The sequence below is a fragment of the Mus musculus genome, chromosome 18, assembly GCF_000001635.26.
Source record: "Mus musculus strain C57BL/6J chromosome 18, GRCm38.p6 C57BL/6J".
Taxonomy (NCBI): domain Eukaryota; kingdom Metazoa; phylum Chordata; class Mammalia; order Rodentia; family Muridae; genus Mus; species Mus musculus.
The window spans coordinates 41980401-41999447 of NC_000084.6; the positions used below are offsets into that span (position 1 = coordinate 41980401).

The 19047-nt window shown below is 43.3% G+C and overlaps 1 protein-coding gene across 1 annotated transcript; it reads right to left on the bottom strand.

The window, feature by feature from the left end:
- Positions 1-4922: 4922 nt before the first annotated feature.
- On the bottom strand, positions 4923-18649 carry Grxcr2 (glutaredoxin, cysteine rich 2). Its single transcript, NM_001033426.3, has 3 exons — positions 18267-18649; positions 11357-11605; positions 4923-6288 (listed from the first exon to the last, which is right to left on the bottom strand). The coding sequence occupies exons 1-3, from the start codon at positions 18600-18602 to the stop codon at positions 6109-6111; spliced, it is 765 nt and encodes a 254-aa protein (NP_001028598.1). The 5' UTR covers positions 18603-18649; the 3' UTR covers positions 4923-6108.
- Between the last annotated feature and the right edge of the window lie 398 nt (positions 18650-19047).

A 19047-nucleotide genomic window follows, 5' to 3' on the forward strand; every position in this document is an offset into this window, starting at 1 on the left:
TAATGTTGATTTCAGTTTCCAAAAAAAAAACTATTTTTAAATGTGTAATTCATCATTCAGTAGAGATGTTTTCTAGAAGCAAAAATGAGTTTCTTGTTTCTTAAAGTAGAGAGGCTGGGGAGTAGCTCAGTTGACAGGGTGCTTACCCAGCAGGTGCAAGGCCCTGGGATAGGATCCCCAGTATTTCATAACATTGGATGTGGTGGCACACACCTATTTTCACATGTAGAGAGAGGATAATCAGAAATTTAAGGTCATCTTTAGCCACATAGTGAGTTTGAGGCTCACATAAATGTGGCCTTGTATGAACTTTTTTTTTTTTTTTTTTTTTTTTTTTGGTCTACAATCAAAGGTTTAAGATCTCTGGGCACTGCCATTCTTGAACCTGCAGACATTGGTAGACAGTTATGGAGGGGTTATACCGACATTCTAGTCCACAAGGCCTGAGAAAGGAGGGCCCTGGATGCTAAAGATCCTGTGTGTGATGTCTTAGGTGTCCTGTGAGGAGCAGGGCCCAAAGGATGAGCCATTCTACTCACAGCATGAAGAAAGGAATGAACCAAGATGGGAAGGCAGAAACACCTTAAAGTCCATTCCCAGTGACATACAGCCTACAGTAAGGCTAAGCCTTCTAATGCTCCTCACAGGGTGCTACCCCAGGCATTCAAATGCCAGAGCCTATGGAGAACATTCTCATTCAAACCACCACGGGATGTGAGGGATGGGGCTGGGGGGTGAAGAGGACAGTAGTAAACTTAGTAACAATACATTTTACTATAAAGGTGGTTGAAGGAACTGGGAAGTGATAAAGAACTTAGAATAAGGCCCTGTGCCCATTAAGGCTGATAGGGCTTTGCTAAATGAAATAAATAGAATCCGTACACACCCACTCACTGACCTGGGACCTGGTGAGGCAGAGTAAATGAAATTCGCCAACATGAATAGCAGTACATAGCCACAGTGCTGTCCCCAGGTTGGAAAGTCAAATTCACTTATTACCTTGACTTACAGGCCCAGTGCTGTAATTTCATTAGTGCTAAGTACTAATTCTTCTTTTGTGCTCATTTCCTGAGGGGCTCTGCACCTGCCTGGAATGTAATGGAAACCCAACGTAAAAAACAGCTCGTATTACTGCTGAATTTTTTGGCATGGTCTGTTTTGGCTTGGCTTATTTGTCTGTCTCACTGTATAACCCAGGCTGATGTCAAACTCAGCATTCTCCTGCCTCCTCTTCCCCACTGCTGGACATCCAGGCATGGGCCATCATGTTCTGTAAAACACTGGATGTCTGAAGTCCCTTGTTCATTTAAAAAGTTCTTGCACTTTCAGAGAACATGGTATCATTGTATCATGGCATCACTGTATCATTGGTATTATTGTATAATTGACTTCACTGTATCATTGACATTGTATCATTGCATCACTGTATCTATTGCATTATTGTATAATTGGCATCACTGTATCGTTAGCATTATTGTATCACTGCATCACTATATCCTTGGCATTACTGTATCGCTGCATCACTGTATCATTGGCATTATTGTATCATTGCATCACTGTATCAATTGCATTATTGTATAATTGGCATCACTGTATCCTTGGCATTACTGTATCACTGCATCACTGTATCCTTGGCATTATTGTATCATGGCATCATTGTCCAGATGATGTTTGCAATCATCACACTTGCTTCCAGCTCTAAAGGGATTCTTAGAGACCTAGAGGACCAGCCTACCTTTCCCTAAGCTGCTTTCTGTCCTGAACAACACCCATAGTTCTCAAATCAGAAAGTGGAGATTTCTGAATACAAAGAGCAGTAAACAAACCCTGGGCTCTACCTTCAGAATACATTCAGAGTTGGACTACTTATTACCATAAGTCACCACCTGGATAGTGGCAACCATCCACTGCCAGCCTCCCAAGTCTCCCCTTACCCTACTGTTTCCTCCCTAACACAGCAGCCAAAGAGCAAAAAACAAAAACAAAAACCCTTGCATCCATGACCCTCCTTTACTCAAACATCCAGTCGTCATTCAACCAGGAAGAGAACGCATTCTGCACATCTCAAACAGGGAATTCATTCCAGGATTTGGTTGCAAAGATTCCTAATTAGTAGAACAGAAATGCTGTGACAGAAGCTGCTGGGTTAGAGTGGAGTGTCTTTCTATATCTATACCCTTATAGCAGTCTCCTGAGAGTACTTCTCATTGGCAGAACTTGCCCATTCCCCATCAGGCTAAGGAGTCTGGGAAATGTAGTCTGCAAGCCCAGGTCCGGGGCACCAGGGGTAAATTTTAGAAGGTGATCCTGCGACATTGCACGAACAGAGAAGCCCAACCTCAGCTGCATGTCACAGTAAATCAAGTGCTTCCCATGGCTTCTGAGAAAGGCTCCCACCACCTAACACACAAGCACCAGTTAGAGGCACACAGAAGCATTCTACACATATACATACACCACACATGGACACACCTTTTCTGACATCATCCCACACTCCTCCACTCCACCCCATCTTTCCCCTTGTGTTCTGCCTGCAACCACACTGGCTTCTTGGCCCCTCGATTTCTGGTAGCTGTTTCCTCAACGAGGTCTACTCTTACCAAAAACATCTGCTTCGCCTCTACTGAGGACACTTTTATTTTTTTTCCGAGGGGAGAGGGGCGTTTGAGACATGTTTTCTCTTTGTAGTCCTGGATGGAACTTGCTCTGTAGACCAGGCTGGTCTTAACACAGAAATCTACATGTCTCTGCCTCGGCGGAGTGCCACGATTAAAGGCATGTGCCACCATTACCTGACATTGAAGACACTTTTTATGATTGATTGATTGATTGATTGATTTAATTTATGTGAGTACACTGTAGCTATACAGATGGTTGTGAGCCTTCACGTGTTTGTTGGGAATGAAATTTTTAGGACCTCTGCTCACTCCAGTCAACTCTGCTTGCTCAGTCCCTGCTTGCCAGAGCCCAAAGATTTGTTTATTATTATATGTTAAGTACACTATAGCTGACTTCAGAAGCACCAGAAGAGGGCGTCAGATCTTGTGAGCCACTATGAGGTTGCTGGAATTTGAACTCAGGACCTTCAGAAAAGCAGTCAGTGCTCTTACCCACTGAGCCATCTCGCCAGCCCTAAAAACACTTTTTAATGTCACTGTCTGTAACCACTTTTTTTCCATTTTTATTAGGTATTTAGCTCATTTACATTTCCAATGATATACCAAAAGTCCCCATACCCCCACCCCACTCCCCTACCCACCCACTCCCCCTTTTTGGCCCTGGCATTCCCCTGTACTGGGGCATATAAAGTTTGCAAGTCCAATGGGCCTCTCTTTGCAGTGATGGCCGACTAGGCCATCTTTTGATACATATGCAGCTAGAGACAAGAGCTCCGGGGTACTGCTTAGTTCATATTGTTGTTCCACCTATAGGGTTGCAGTTCCCTTTAGTTCCTTGGGTGCTTTCTCTAGTTCCTCCATTGCGGGCCCTGTGGTCCATTCAATAGCTGACTGTGAGCATCCACTTCTGTGTTTGCTAGGCCCTGGCATAGTCTCACAAGAGACAGCTATATCTGGGTCCTTTCAACAAAATCTTGCTAGTGTATGCAATGGTGTCAGCGTTTGGAAGCTGATCATGGGATGGATCTCTGGATATGGCAATCACTAGATGGTCCATCCTTTCGTCACACTTCCAAATTTTGTCTCTGTAACTCCTTCCATGGGTGTTTTGTTTCCTATTCTAAGAAGGGGCAGAGTGTCCACACTTTGGTCTTCGTTCTCTTGAGTTTAATGTTTTTAGCAAATTATATCTTATATCTTGGGTATCCTAAGCGTTCAGTCCTTTGTAGTGCTTTATTTTAACTTAGAGTTATTTCTTTCTAGCATGCTATACATTCTATGCATAGATGTATAAATGTATATTTCTCTGTATCATTTTTATATAGCTAATGTATATATAAGTATTCCATAAATATATCATTTGATCATTTGGGCATTTATTCTCTTACCAAAATATAAGTTCCATAGGAGCCAGGATTTTTTTTTCCTACTTCTATAGCCTTGATGATCAATAGTTGGTTTTTTTTTTTTTTTTTTTTGGCTTTTTAAAGAAGAAAATTTGGTTTGGGTTTGTAGTTTCAGAAGTTTAAATTTGTCCAGAAGTAAGATTTTACGTATTTAATACCTTATTAAGAGGTCAGATGTTAAGTATTTCCATCGCAATAATTAATATCTACCTACTGATGAACACAATTAGTGTAACCATTAATAGACATATCTATTGTGTGATTACTTAAAAAGTTTGCCACCCTTAGGAGCATGTGGGAAAGCTAAGAGAATAACAACCGTGTGTGTGTGTGTGTGTGTGTGTGTGTGTGTGTGTGTGTGTGTGTAAGGAAAACGAGCCAACACAGCTAACACCTCCTTTGGGCAGCCTCCCTAAATCCACTAAGGAAGTGGCTGAAGATATAATTCAGGGGTGAAATATGTGTTCAGATGTATTAGACCTTGGATTCAAGCCATGGCACCAAAAGAAAGAAAAAAAAAAAAAACAAAACAGTCAGTCTGACAAGGTAACCTTTTACTCCAAACATATTAATCCCATGCTATAATTATTCCATCCCAGTAAAGCTATATTATACTTTACCTGTTACAAGTCTGCCTCCACTAAAAGTGTAAGAGTCACAGGATGCCAAAGGCCTAGGATCTTTGGGTCCCATGAAACCTCAAGCACCTATGATGCTGCTTTGTAGGCAACGAGTAAAGTGCTTCGAGGTCTCTTGACATCACTCCTTCTGCTATGTTGGGAATGCAGAAAGGTGAGCAGCTGTAAGAACTACGAATAGAGGCAGGAGGCAGTCACACAGTGGCACAAAGGGATCACGTGAGCACAGGAGAAAAAAACAAGACCATTGTGGCTTCAAAGAGTATTCACATCTTTTTATTAGAACTATTCCTATTGCCCGGGCGCAACCCACTGTTGATGTAACAGAACACAGAGAATAAGAAGCCTTGAAGGGTTACTAAGACATGAAGTCAGAGTTATTCTTGAAGATAAGCAGTGAGTCTCGCTGAATAACAAACACCGGTGTCATTCTCACTGAGTGTGGAGAGTGGGTGTTCAAGCTGCAAAAGTTCATTAACAAACGTGCTTTTAAAAGTTAATAGCTGTCGTTAAGAGGGGAGAGTCTCCCTTCACGTGCTCATTCGTGGGCTGTAGAAACCATGTCTAACTATGAGACCTCTTGGTTCTTCTCTTCAAGAGTTGCCATAGATAAGCCTGAAACACCTGCTGTCCTTTCTAAAGAGCGGCTGGCTAGATCTTAGTCTTAAAATAGACCTGTCTGTTTGCTAATTGGCTGTGGGGCTGGCAGAAATCTTATCATAGATACGTGCTTGAGTGCCAACCTTCTCCCAATAGCTTTGGTGTGGCTTATAACCTCACCAGTTAGAAATGCACAGAAGCATTCTAGCTCGTGTCTGGCTAGTAAGCGCTAGAACGTGCCACAAAAGCAGCCACAGAAGAAGGACCTCCTCAGCTTGGATGGCTCTGGAATGAGCATTCTATTTTGCTTGCAGAGGCCCGTGAGAGCCTCCAGTGTTGACTGCCCCTTCCCTCTTCTGCCTCATTAGAAATTTCAATTTTACCAAAGACAATTTCAGATGCATTATAAGAAACAGGAATCTGGTTTGTTGGAAATCTACTTCTTTATTCCTTTCTGACCACATAATTTTGCAAAATAGCTCCCGGCCCGGAAAAATGACTTCAACCTGCTGTCTGGAGTGTACATTTAGTTATTTGTGCACTGGCGCAAGGGGAAGGCTGAACTAAATCAAGTGAGATGCATGCACATGCTCCTGGAAGGATAATTTTAGAAGCAGTTTCAGAGCGGATTCTAATTCAAAAATGCCCCTGTCACTTAGGCGCATGTAGAGATGGTACCAACTTCACAAAATGTCATCAGATTTTGTGAGATTTGCTAGTGGTAGAAGTGATTGCTGCTGCAGTAGGCTCCCTTTCGGAGAGAGGCAGAAGGAAGCAGGGTGCTATATTAGGAGTAACGTGGTAAGAGAGTACAAGAAAGGCACATGTGAAAACCAGGGCTACGGGCTATGGGCTGCAAATTCGGCAAGGTTGCAGGCCATTCTCGTTGCAGGCAGGGCACCTGAGGGCTCGGTAGGACTCCTTGAATCTGTTAGCCAGCATGGAGAACTTGCTGCCGTGGCACAGAGAACAGGTGGCAATGCCAGACCCCTGGCAGTGGAGGCAGTCCTCAGGGACCAACCCATCCTGCAAGAGACAAGTCGGACTCCAGTTAGACCGGTGGTTCATGTCTACCATTCTCACGAAGATCAAAACAGTACTGAGTCTTGGCAAAGACTCTGGTGGAATTGGAGAAAATGTTCTACACAAACGCTAATGAGGGAAACGGCCAGGACACAGAACAGCCATTTTGTCAGACTTCTTAGATCAATGCGATGAGTACAACATCTGCCGTCACATCTGGCATTCTGCATCTTTCTGCTCTTAGCCACCCTTGTTCCCATCTGACGTACACTCCGCTGAGGCAAGGGCATGACTTTTCTCCCTGTCCCATAGAGTAAGAAGCCCGTGTGGCAAACCTCAGCAGGCGCTGCAGGAAAGCAAGCACTTCCTTCTATAGGGACTTCCTGGTCCCCTCACAACTGTCCAGTGCACACTATCACCCTGTGCAGTGGGGAAATGTCATACTGAGAAGCTACCTGGCAAAATCAGACATACAGCCTGCAAGAAGGTATGGGGGCAGACTGATTCTTGGGGGCTGAACACCAGAACCCATGACTCCTCATTTTAGCTGTTCAACATCAGGTACTCAAAAAGGGATGCTTTCTGCAACTGGCAGGCTGGGTAAGTTAATGAATTAGCTCTGAGTTCTTGTAATAATTTATTCTCTTTGAGAACCATGTTAGGCCCAATGATTAAAAGCCTTGGGCTGTAATGGGCAAGGTAAAGGCTCATGAAGTCTCACTCCTATTTGAGAAGTTTCTGGCAATGATGGCAGCTGGGGAAGGGGGAGTCAGTTTTCTTCAGGGACTTGGCCCTTGAGAGGCTACCTGTGTTCCCGTAGATGGTCTTACACCCAGGTACTAAATCAGGGAGAGGAAATGGGTGGGTATGGGATTGGAAGGTGGGGAACGAAGAGTGGATTCTATCACCACACTTTCTTTATGGCTGGGCAAAGTACCACACACCTTTAATCCCAGCACTTAAAAGGCAAAGCCAGACAGAGTTCAAGGCCAGTGTGTTGTTCATAGCATGTTCCAGGCCAGCTAAAGCTGTATATAGTGAGACTCTGTCTCAAAAGAAAAAAAAATATGTGTATGACATTCTCAATTTAAAAAGAAAGCTCTGGCCTGTGGCATCAACAGACTAGAACTGAAGCTGGTGTTTGGTGCAGACAGTGCAGCTGGGCCCTTTGCTTAGCCTCCCTGTTCTCACTCTCTATGAGACAGGATTCGCAATGCCTACCCTCTGAGTTCTGCAATACTGCGTGAGGCATCACATGCAAACGCAGCCTCCTCTCCTCTTACACAGCCCAAGCTCCCCGTAAAAGTCAGTTTCTTTCTTAGCTAAGTCTCTTGTTTCCAGAAAATGCCCCTCAACCATGTCTCGAGACAAAATGTCTGAGGCATCTCACAGAAATCAGCCATTTCTGAAGAGTTCATGCACTCTTCACGAACCGAATCTCTGGAGGAGTAGACTGCAAACCAGACCCATGCCTGGTGAACCTACTAACTTACTAACGAGCACAGTTCAGCTTCTAAGCATCCTCTCACACCGGCCTTGGGTTCTCCCACACCCACATTCTTAGCCCAGGTCTGCCAACACTGGCACAAATTCACCCATTCATGAAAGATGCTCTTCCCACACAACCCAGTCCAACTGAATTGCCTGTCATACTGACCATCTCAGAAGTAAAAACAAAACAACAGAGAAAACAAAAAGCTTGGAGAACACTTTTAACCAACACTTGTCCTCCTGATAAATCTTTATGACACATACAGAGAGCATAATCTTAGAAGATGTACAAATGTTTTTACCTAAACTACTCTTCTTCCACAGAGCGTCAGATCCTAGCCCTGAGGCATGTCTACACACCCTGGCCAACGTCCACGTGTTTCCAGAGGTCAGCTGTTCAGTTCTCTCCTGACAGACTTATCCACCCACTCTTCCCTTTTGGGAGCCCCACCCGTGGCTGCCCACTACCAAAATGTCTCCTACTCCACTGAGCCTTCCCTACGACCCTGACAGGAAACAGAACCTCTCAATCCTTTTTCTAGTCCCTTTTCTATGACCAAAACAGGAGACCATGCTCCTTGAAGACATGCAGGCATGCACAGCTCTAAAGACAGCGACTAGCCCAAAACCAGATTCTGCAGAACAAAGTGCCTGTGATCATGACATTGGTGCATGGACCTAAATTTGACTGTTGTCTCTAACAACCTCTGGCAAGTTATTTGACCTCTCTTAGCCTCAATGTTCCTAACTGCAGAGTAAGACTGTTGGTAAGACATACTCCAAGGGTTCCTCATGAGAATAAGGAATTGCATGTATAAATACTGAGAATGGTGGCTGAGCCTTCTGAAATCAGTAGCTATTACTGCTGCTATTTGTTGTTGTTGTTGTTGTTATTATTATTATTATTATTATTAATTTCCTTATTTTACTTTCTCAAAGATGAGATCACAGGAAGCATTAAAGCGTCCAGAGGTCCACGTTTATAAAAAAAAATCAAGCCCAAAGCCAGGGTCCCCACTCCTGCACATGCCTCTGAGGCTCGCCTCCATTATTCTTGGGCTTTGCTTTTAGAGTTGATAGGGCCTCAAGGTGCCCCGGTCTTTCATCTGGCTCTCTCTTCCCAGTTCCACAGAGCAGATCAAGGTCAGAAGGGCTTCCTTGATGTTCTTTGACCCTTTCTTTTAGAATAAAACTTGTCTGGGCATTTATCGCACAAGGGATTGAACACACAAACAGTAATTTAAACCAGAGTTTAAAGGACAGACAAGGGAAGTGTAACCTTTCCCAGCAACCTTCTGCCACACACTCTGCCCTCCTTTACAGAGTTGGGGGTGTGGGGGACGAAGACCTGGATCCCTCCAAGTTGAATCGAAAGGTAATTGTCATGTGGAGCCTGCTGTTGCTCTTGTCTTTCAGGCCTAAGGAGTGGCCCGCACCTTCCTGTTTCTTTATCTTCTGGGCAGAGAGGGTAATCCCTCCAAGCTACAACATAGTACAAGAAATAATAGTATGAAAGAAATCTAAGGAGGAAAGGTGATGTTCACAATGTCCAGGCTGTCTGCCTGCTGGCATGCTCTGCTCTACAGCTTGTAGAAGATTATCAGCAAGAGTCAGGTAGTTCTTACCAGTTGGCACAGGGTTCCAAATTCCAGGATGCTTCCTACACACAGTTACACAATATTTACTGAGCATCAATTATATGCCAGACTTTTTCCCCCTTGGACCTGGGAACTGCAATGCTGCACCCAACCTGAACACAACGTCTGCCTCTTATGAGCAAACCTTAAGCACACAATCATGGAAGGGAAATTAAAGTTGTGACTGTGATGAGGTGTTTAAAGTCCTGATGGGTTTATTCTGAGGATGCTGTCCTCATAGGGGCCATCAAGAATCCTCTGAAGGACAAAACCTCCACTGAGAACTCAAGAACTAAAGGCAAGAGGATGGAAGATCTTGGGGGCATTGCATGTAGAGTGCAAAGAACCAATGAGAGATGGACTGACGGCCAGTGGAGGGAGGGGAGAGGGCAAAGGCACAGTAAGAAATATGTATCAGATAAAGCCAGAGAGGCTAGCATTAGCTAGACAAAGCAGGGCTTTCTAAACTACTCTATTGTTGTAACTTAGAGGAATTCATCTCTCCAGCCAAAAGAGAAAGACATAGGAAGGTGCAGGTCACTCTCTAAGGCTCTCTAAAATAAAGAGATTTGGTCTCGTCCCAAACAACATAAACCCACAGAGTGCTTTGAGGCGTTGGAAGGCCTAAGAAAGGAATGGCAGAAACAGAGATGCTCATTTCAAAAGTAATTACATTCAGGTGTGAAATCAGCCCAAAAGGTAGATGTGAAACAAACTTCAGGAGCCTTTTTCGGGAGTCCAAGAGGCCTGAATTCTGGTGGAGGGGATGGGGGTGACAGAAACAGAGATTCTCGTTTCAAAAGCATTTGCATAGGCCCAAAGGGTAGATGGGAACCAAATTACAGTAGAGTTTTAATGGAGTCGATAAAGCTCGTGTCCTGGTGGAGGGGGTGGGTGAAGGAAGGAAGAGAGAAGCTAGATTTTAAGAGGTGTTGTGGAGAGTTAGGCATCCATGCAAGTGATAGAAATGAGAGAGAATAGAGAAACTTGGCACATCGGCCTAAAGTCATCACTCAAAGCTGGATATAACCTCCTTATTCTCTTTACCTCAGTCCTCACAGGGCAGGGACTCACTCAAGTTCTCCAAAGCCCTTCCATTTTCCAGTCCAATTCATGGACTATTGGAGTGAGTCCCACCAAAACAAACTTTACATCTAAGGGACCCTGAAACACCATATTCTGTGATGGCACCAGCATTGGACTCAATCATTCACTCTAAGTGCATTGCAAAACATTGCAGCCCACAGGTACCTGGGCTTGTGGGCTTACAAATAGTGTCAGTTTCAACTCAACCTAATCTTCTGATTGACTCAAGTCTTTCCAGGGTCTTCACTGGCTGTGGACTAAGACTCAGGCCAATAATAGAGGCACAAGGGAACACATAAGAAAGTGTCAGAGCTGGGTTTAATGATGAAGCTCAATTGGTAGCCTGCTTGCCTAGCATGAGGAAGCCCTGGTTCAATGCCCCACCTCATAAAAACCTAGGTTAGTGGAACATATAATACCAAAACTCTGGGTAGAGGCAAGAGGATCAGAAGCTCAAAATCAATCCTTAGCTACATAAGGAGCTTGAGGCCAGCTTGAGCTGTAGATCCTGTCTCAGAAACATAAATAAATAAATAAATAAATAAATAAATAAATAAATAAATAAGAACAGCGATTTCTTTCATCTCTAAAACTCAGTATTCATTCTCAGATTAATCATACGTGAAAAGATGTCATTCAAAAATTTAAAAATCATACACATTTGAAATATGAACTTATAGTCGCTTATGCCAATACTATGCCATTACAAGCCAATGGATGTTAAAAATCCCTTCACACTTTAACAGATTTTATAAGTGTTGTTATTCAAAAATGTTTAGGGAGGTGATGCAGAAACAAAGCAATCTGCAGGCCATTGCTGCAGGGCCAGCCTGAGGGGAACAGCGGCACAGACGCACCTGTGTGTGCTGACTATGAAGAAATGTGCGCTCCGACTCCGGCAGGGGGCTGCCGTTCCGCTCCGGCAGGGGGCAGCCTTGCTCCCTGTCTCCATCATTCTCCCCTGTGATCATCAGGGACGCTTCCTCAGCCACATCTTCCTTTTGGAGGATTTTCCTCATGAAGTCCCTTTTGTCCATCGGGGTTCGGATGATTTTCAGGTTGTTGGTATAGATAATTATCTTCCCAAAGTCTATAATGGGTGGAGGCTAGAGAAACAGAGAGTGGACATCAGCCATCACCAATCATGTGGTTGCAGAACCTGCCTGATGCCCCAAGCCGAGAACTAAGAGGGCTTTGCACCTGTTAAAACTGCGATTCATCCCACCCCAAGGTTCCTTTCTAAAGAAGGTTCCAAGGTTCTTTCTAAAAGTAAGAAGGATCTCTCCTTCTTGCTGAAGATAAGAACCGAGGAAGGCTGAACCACTCTGAGGATAGGACTGTAAAAGTCAGAGTCCAGAGCTTCTGTGTCCCGCCCCACCCCCACCCCCACACCCCCATTCCCAGGATAGCCAGTGAAGGGCTGGGCACAGGCAAAAGGACACTTTAGTCTCATGCGAAGATGTCTCCATTTGTCTATGCATAGATAACATTAGCACACATCCCTTACTGAACCCTGTGTGTCAGGCATCATGCTGAGCATTTGACTGGCATCGCTTCCCTATCAAACATCCCTATAAAGTAAATGCTATGACTTGCACCCTTTACAGGTTAGGACTAAGCCTCAATGGGGTCAAGGACCTCACTAAGGTGATAGTGACTCAGGAACTGTGGCTCAGATTCAAACCTAAGATCTTGTTTAAATTTTTAGCGTCATTCATTTTACTTTGTGTATGAGTGTTTTGCGTACACATATGTATGTGCACCTCATACATGCTTGGTGCCTTCAGAGATCAAATGAGGGCATTGAGTCCCCCAGAACTGGAGTTCTGAATGGTTGTGAGCATCATGTGGGTGCTGGGAACTGAGCTTGGGTCCTCTGCAAAAACAGCAAGTGTTCTTACCACTGAGCCATCTCTCTAGATAATTGTTTCATTTCTCTCTCTCTCTCTCTCTCTCTCTCTCTCTCTCTCTCTCTTCCTCCCTCCCCCCCCCCGTTTCCTTCCTTCCTTCCTTCCTTTACTTCTTCATACATGGTATCACTATGTAACCTTGGCTGGTCTGGAACTCATGATGTAAACCAGGTTGACCTCAAACGCATAGAGATCCACATGCATCTGTTCTCCACTGCTTGTATTAAAGGCATGCACCACTTTTACCTGGTCCTCAACAGCTAATATTTTTATACTGCATTACTCAGAAGCATTCCTTTCCTCCCAAATAGATCTCAAGATATCATATGTAATATATATATAACAGATACATCAATGAATATACCTTGTCATTATCCATTTTACCATTTTACTCATACAATGTGAAATATTTACGTCAATATTTATGTCAATGATTCTACAAGATCATTACTAATATCTAATGTCTCATTCTATGGGTTTACCATGTGTAATGCTATAGTTCACTAAAGAAGGTAGGTGGAAGGCAGGGATGTAAGACTGAAGTTCAGTGGCAGGGAGCTTGCTTAACACATTTGAAATCTTGAGTTCAGAATGCCCAGGAGGAAGAGGAAGAAAGAAGGAGGAGGAGAAGGTCAAAGATGAAGAAGAAGAAAAGGAGGATGGTGAAGAGGAAGAGGAGGAAGAGGGAGAAAGTCAAGCAGAAGAGTCAATATCCAGGTACCACTTGATCAGTAACACAGAGTTCTGCCAAGTTACACAGCTTGGATGGAAACAGCCTTCGTTCCACTTCTGATGTCTACTAGTTACAAGACACAGGGAAATCACAAACTCTGATGAACTCCATTTTGGTCATCTGTATATGTCTTGACATCTAGCTGGTAGGCATTCCCACAGACAATGCCTTTAATCCCAGCACCTTGGAGGCAGATGCAGGTGGATCTCTGTGAGTTCAAGGCTAGCCTGGTCTACAGAAGGAGTTCCAGAACAGGGTTACACAGAAAGATCCTGACTCACTCCCCCCCCCCCAAATAGGGGTTAATACTTAAGACACCGAGTTCCAGGGCCCTTACCCAACTCCCTTCTGGCTTCTGTGCTAGCAATATCCACATCGTTACACATTTTGACATAGTACCCGAGGATAATAGCATCTTCTCAGAATGGAAGATGACATGAAAGATACAGGAAAATGGGAACTGCAAAAGCTGTTGGTGATATGCAAATGTGGATGTTGTCACGGCTGTTATTAAAGCTATTTTTCAGTAGTGTACATACACTTGTGCTTTACAACAAAATACTCAGCATGAAGTATTTTTCTTGATTTGAGAACTGGATATCCACAGTCTACTTAGATGATGCCCCAGTTAAACACTCTAATATTTAAAGTACTCAGTCAGAATCTAACGTGAGCAAGAATTCAACGTTCAGACTCCTGCAAACAGCCATGGGGGTTTCGATGGATACTTAAGCCCCAGGCTTCCTGTCTGGTCCTCTTTTCTCTCTCTTCAAGGCATCCTGTAGCAGATTCCATTTCCTTTTCTTTTATGCACACTGGATTCCCATTTCGAACTCTGGACTATCAGTTTCTGACATCGGGAGATAAGGGTGGTGGTACTTTTGGAAGGCTCTGTTTCTGCTTCCTGCAATAGCCAAAAGGTTCAGTTACTCAGAAGCCTCCTCCGTCCAGGACTCTCTTTTGGTTTCTGTTCTTGGAAGACTCAGCTCTCAATAAGCTCAAAGAATGAGTGCTCACGTGCTTCAAATCCCTGCCCCTAAACCATCCAAATCCAGTCAACATCTAAGGAAGTAAATATTTTTGCTCCAAAGATGGTCACTGTCACTCTGCATGTATGTTTGGTTTCAATCCACTTGCCAGCCAGATTCTCCCTTGTGCCTGAGCAAACACTCTGTAGGTAAAGTTTACATGGTTTGGTTACATCTAACTGCCTGCAGGGAAAATCCACTCTTGTATTATAGAGGGCTGAATGGAGCCAAGAATATTTTAGCTTCTTGTGTGCAGTCTAGAATGGCAGCTTCTATGGGACAGTATCTGTAAATATCCTGGTTTCTGTAGCCACATTCTGAGAGTCAGACATCAAGACACCCCTGAATGCAGAGTAGCCTTGTTAGGTACTTTAAATAGGTCATTTAGTGGGCTTTGGAGTCAGAGAAATCCTATTATTATTATTATTATTATTATTATTATTATTATCATTATCATTATCATTATTGTGGTTGTTGTTCTTTTATTTTTTGAGACAAGGTTTCTGTGTAGATCTGGCTGTCCTAGAATATATTCTATAGATCAGGTTGGCCTAGAACACAGAGATACACCTGCTTCTGCCTCTCTGCCTCTGCCTCTGCCTCTGCCTCTGCCTCTGCCTCTGCCTCTGCCTCTGCCTCTGCCTCTGCCTCTGCCTCTGCCTCTGCCTCTGCCTCTGCCTCTGCCTCTGCCTCTGCCTCTGCCTCTGCCTCTGCCTCTGCCTCTGCCTCTGCCTCTGCCTCTGCCTCTGCCTCTGCCTCTGCCTCTGCCTCTGCCTCTGCCTCTGCCTCTGCCTCTCTCTGCCTCTGCCTCTGCCTCAAATACTGGGATTAAAGATGTATGTCACCACAGCCCAGCTCCAATTCAAATGTCATGCAAACGTTATTTAACGACTATGCTAGATGGACACATTATTTTATTCCTGTAAATGTCTATTTTCCCAATGTGAAAAATTCTTCTTTCTCACTGAAATATTGTAATCATGAGATCAATATATATATGTATATGTGTATGTGTATGTGTATGTGTATGTGTATGTGTATGTATATGTATATGAACATATTAGTTGGGTGTTCACTCCCTTCCTTTCCCTGTCCACAATTTCATGAACCCTACACAGTTCAGTGAGTTTTGGTTCCTTAACACATTTTTAAATCTAGTATCACCTTTTGTACCTGTCCCATAAAATAAAAAATAGACTAAACACCTCCTTAAGAGTGTGCTCGTCAGGAATTAATTGTTTACTACTAGTTGAGCACCTTGGTACCCATTTTATGTACTCTCTTCATTTAAATAATTTAACTCTTTCAAGAGTCCCAGGAGAAAAGCATTATTATTCCTTTGACCAAGTCAGAAAGAGGAAGTCTAGAGATAATGCAAACTATTTTGCCAGTCTGCCTGCTTCCAGAATCCATCCTTGGTTTATACACCAAAGAGTTAATTTACAGCAAAATAAGAGTGAAAATTGCTCACTTTGTATGCTTCTTTGTGGTTTTATTCGTTTTTTTCATCAAAATTATAGAACTCGTATTCAATAAAAGACTAAGAACCACTAAAAAATTTAAAAAAAAGAGTGTGCTCGTCACTGCGATAGTAGGTACCACTTGCTAAACACAGGAAGGCAGGCACACTACAGGCATTATCAATCTTAATCATCTCAATGGCCCTCCTGAAAAGACTTCTGTTATTCTCAGACCACAATGATGACATTGCTACTCAACAAAGTTACACACTTTGTCCAAACTTCCACAGGAAAGAGCTATAACTGGACTTTGACAGATATCAGAGCCTGTGTTTTGTTTTTATTATTACGATTAAGAGTACAGTACACATAAAATACAATTTATTACTTTAACCATTTATAAGTGTAGGGCTCCCTGATAGCCGCATTGTTGTACAATATTTCTCTCCAGAACTTTATCTTCCCAAAGTGGGATGCTGGATCCATAAACAGCAACATCTTCTCTGACCCTGGCCTGACAACTGCCATCTACGTTTTGTCTCTATGGAGTTGAACAGTCTAAGTACATTGTGTAGCTGCAGTGGGACAGTCTTGCCTGATGATGCATGGCTTATTTCAGTTACCCTAATGTGTTCGAGCTTCATCCATGTTGAAGCAGGTCAAATTCCCCTAAGGTGCTGAAATGTTCCCTTAGGTGCATGTACCACTTCAGTGTAGCCATTCACCAACTGATGAGCATTTAAGTTGCTTCCACCTCTAACTGATTGTGAGTTCCTGTGAATAGCGGTGTATAAATATTCGGCTAAGCTCCAAACTCTTAGGTGAATCGCTGCACCTAACTATAGCCTAAGACACTGTCATAGACAGCATTTATGAAGGGTTAATTTACAGTCTGCTGGCAGGGAGTCAAAAAGCTCCAGTTTTGTTTCCTTGTTTTGCATAACATCATGAATGGGTGTGCCACACAGGAACATGAAGGTACCTGTCAAACTCATGGCAAAACTAGGATCTGGCAGTTGATAATAACAACAACAGAGAAAACAGGATATAATGAGACAAACAGTAGTCCAACCTTCAACATGGCCTCTGGAATATTGTGCTTCAATCTGGTCTTGTACACCTTACATGTGCCAAAGCTGGCGTGTGAGTTATGAAGTAGCCTAAATCAGTCTATCATGGCTTGTTTGAATTATGTGTTTGTTAATTCTCAACTTCCAAGCACGATACAGTTACAAAGGACTATTGTAAGCACAAAGCATAGCTAAGTACCGAGGTCAGGAATAAATGGCAACTACCACCATCATCAGTGTCATTATTACTATGTAACAATCTTGTTTGTTAGAAGGGAACATGCCGTAGAGGAGAGAGGTTAAAGTACGGAAAACCAGAGGATCCAGATTCCTAGTCTGACTCAGCTCCTTAAGTCCCTATAACGGTGTGGGGGCCCCTTATTCAACTTGGCACATAAATTTCCTCTTTCACAAAATAGAAATGATCATAACTGACTTTTTCCTTGAGAGTTTGGTAAAGAAAAGAACATAATGGACATAGAAGGAGATAATCCATGACAGCCCTTTATAACACACAAGGCACTCCACTAGCATAAGGGATTTCTCATTCTCAACTCCTTAGTACAAAAATGAAGCCTAGTACTAGTTTTGGTGATGGTGGGTATGCCTACAATTACCCTTTTGTTGGTCACAAAACATTTACCTGCAACACCGTATTTCCTTAGGAAACTAACAATAAATATGATTTTAAACAATTATCTGAATAAAACCCTTCACAGATGAGGACATATTGTGGTATAGTTGCCATTAATGAATTAGATACTGTACATAATTTAAAAGAAGTAGCATTCATACTTTTACAGCCATAAGCACGTGACCACTTCCTAAGATTCTGGAAATCAGCGAGCATTTCCCAGGTTATTTTAGCTTTAAATAGAAATCCTGCATGGACTTTTGATTATCTGTGGTACCGGAGAAACTAAGCAAACCTGCAGGGAGAGCTTGCGCCATTGAACTATTAGTTCAAACTTCTTCCCTAAGTAACACTACCTCTGTTTGATTTGCTTCTCGCTATTTCTTCCCCGGGAACTCCAGCTACACGGCATTCACATTAATGAGCGTTGGGAAGGCAAAACTAAATAAATAGACTAACAATTTAAAAAGGCAGGCAGTAGGAAAGTGATAAGGAGAAAAAAACAAGACACGGATAAACTACAGCTGAGTAATTGGCTGGCGCAAAATGGGTACCTTCCAATATTCAATTCTTTTCAGGAAACGAAATGACCTACTGCTGCATAATTCTATAAAGCGACAGCTGAGCAACCCGAAGACCATTGCGCCTCTATTTAATTTACACACTGAGGAAACTCAGCCAAAGACCCAATTACTGTGTATTACCCTGGATGGAATCTGAACACTGCTTATGCTCATTGCACTTTCCAGCGAGTAGTCAACCCGTGTGTTATTTTTGTCCAAGAAATATTATTCTAATAACGGATCCCCATTTGATGTACCTAAAGCTCTGGCTGAATGTGAGCGAGATACCGATCTGAAGCACTTTGGCATTTATCTAAACATATTTCAAGGAGCCTACCTTAGAAGGTCACAACCTCACACAATACCAACCTTATGGTCATTCGCCTTGTAGTCATTGAACAGAGGCTGGCTGCCCGCCAGAGTGTAGGCGCCGCTGTCTCTGAATACGCTGATTCTCTGAGCAGTCAGCTTGGGGGAGTACGGCTGGGGCTTGGGGACTTCCCCAGACCCATAAACGCCATCCATTGGTTCAAGGGCCTCCTGGAGAAAACTGTGAGGATATTCTTCTTTGGGCGACTCTAATTCTTGCCCATCCTCAAAAACCTGCTTCAACACTCGGCCACTGTAGGAAGAGGAGATTTTAAACCGGACTTTTCTGGGTTTGTCGTCGCTCTTCTGATTCAGTTTCTTCTCGGAGTCCTCCATCAGCAGAAAGTTCCCGCTCAGGTTTCCAGGCCTCCGAGTAGCCCAGTGAAACCAGGCTCTGAGAAAAGGGCATTTTATTTTCTCTCCTCCTGCATATGATTAATTTAAATAGGTTCTGGAGAATGCTCAATTACAGCAACTGACACCCACACATTAAATATTGATAGACCTCTTGAAAACGCAGGTGATCACGGTTATGTGGAGTGGATGGAACAGAGGAGAAGATGAAGTCTCTGTCTGGTCTCAAGCATAACCCCTGACTCCATCTTAAGTCTGGCTTCTCTTACCCTGGGGGGTGAATATTATTACAATGATGGGTGCCAACCCTTCAAGGTTGGGCATTTGATCAATTAGCAATTGCCTTGTTATTGTTACCCAAAGTAACTATAATCTAACAAGGAGATTCAAATACATGTCCATGTGACTCTAAAGCCATATCTGGCCT

What these genes read in the sequence shown, in the direction of transcription:
- Grxcr2 (NM_001033426.3), bottom strand. Translation starts at nt 18,602, where the DNA reads ATGGAGGACTCCGAGAAGAAACTGAATCAGAAGAGCGACGACAAACCC. An exon ending in ACAAGGCGAATGACCATAAG is followed by an intron (nt 11,606 to 18,266) that starts GTTGGTATTGTG and finishes CTGTTTCTCTAG; the next exon opens with CCTCCACCCATTATAGACTT. An exon ending in TTCATAGTCAGCACACACAG is followed by an intron (nt 6,289 to 11,356) that starts GTGCGTCTGTGC and finishes TGTCTCTTGCAG; the next exon opens with GATGGGTTGGTCCCTGAGGA.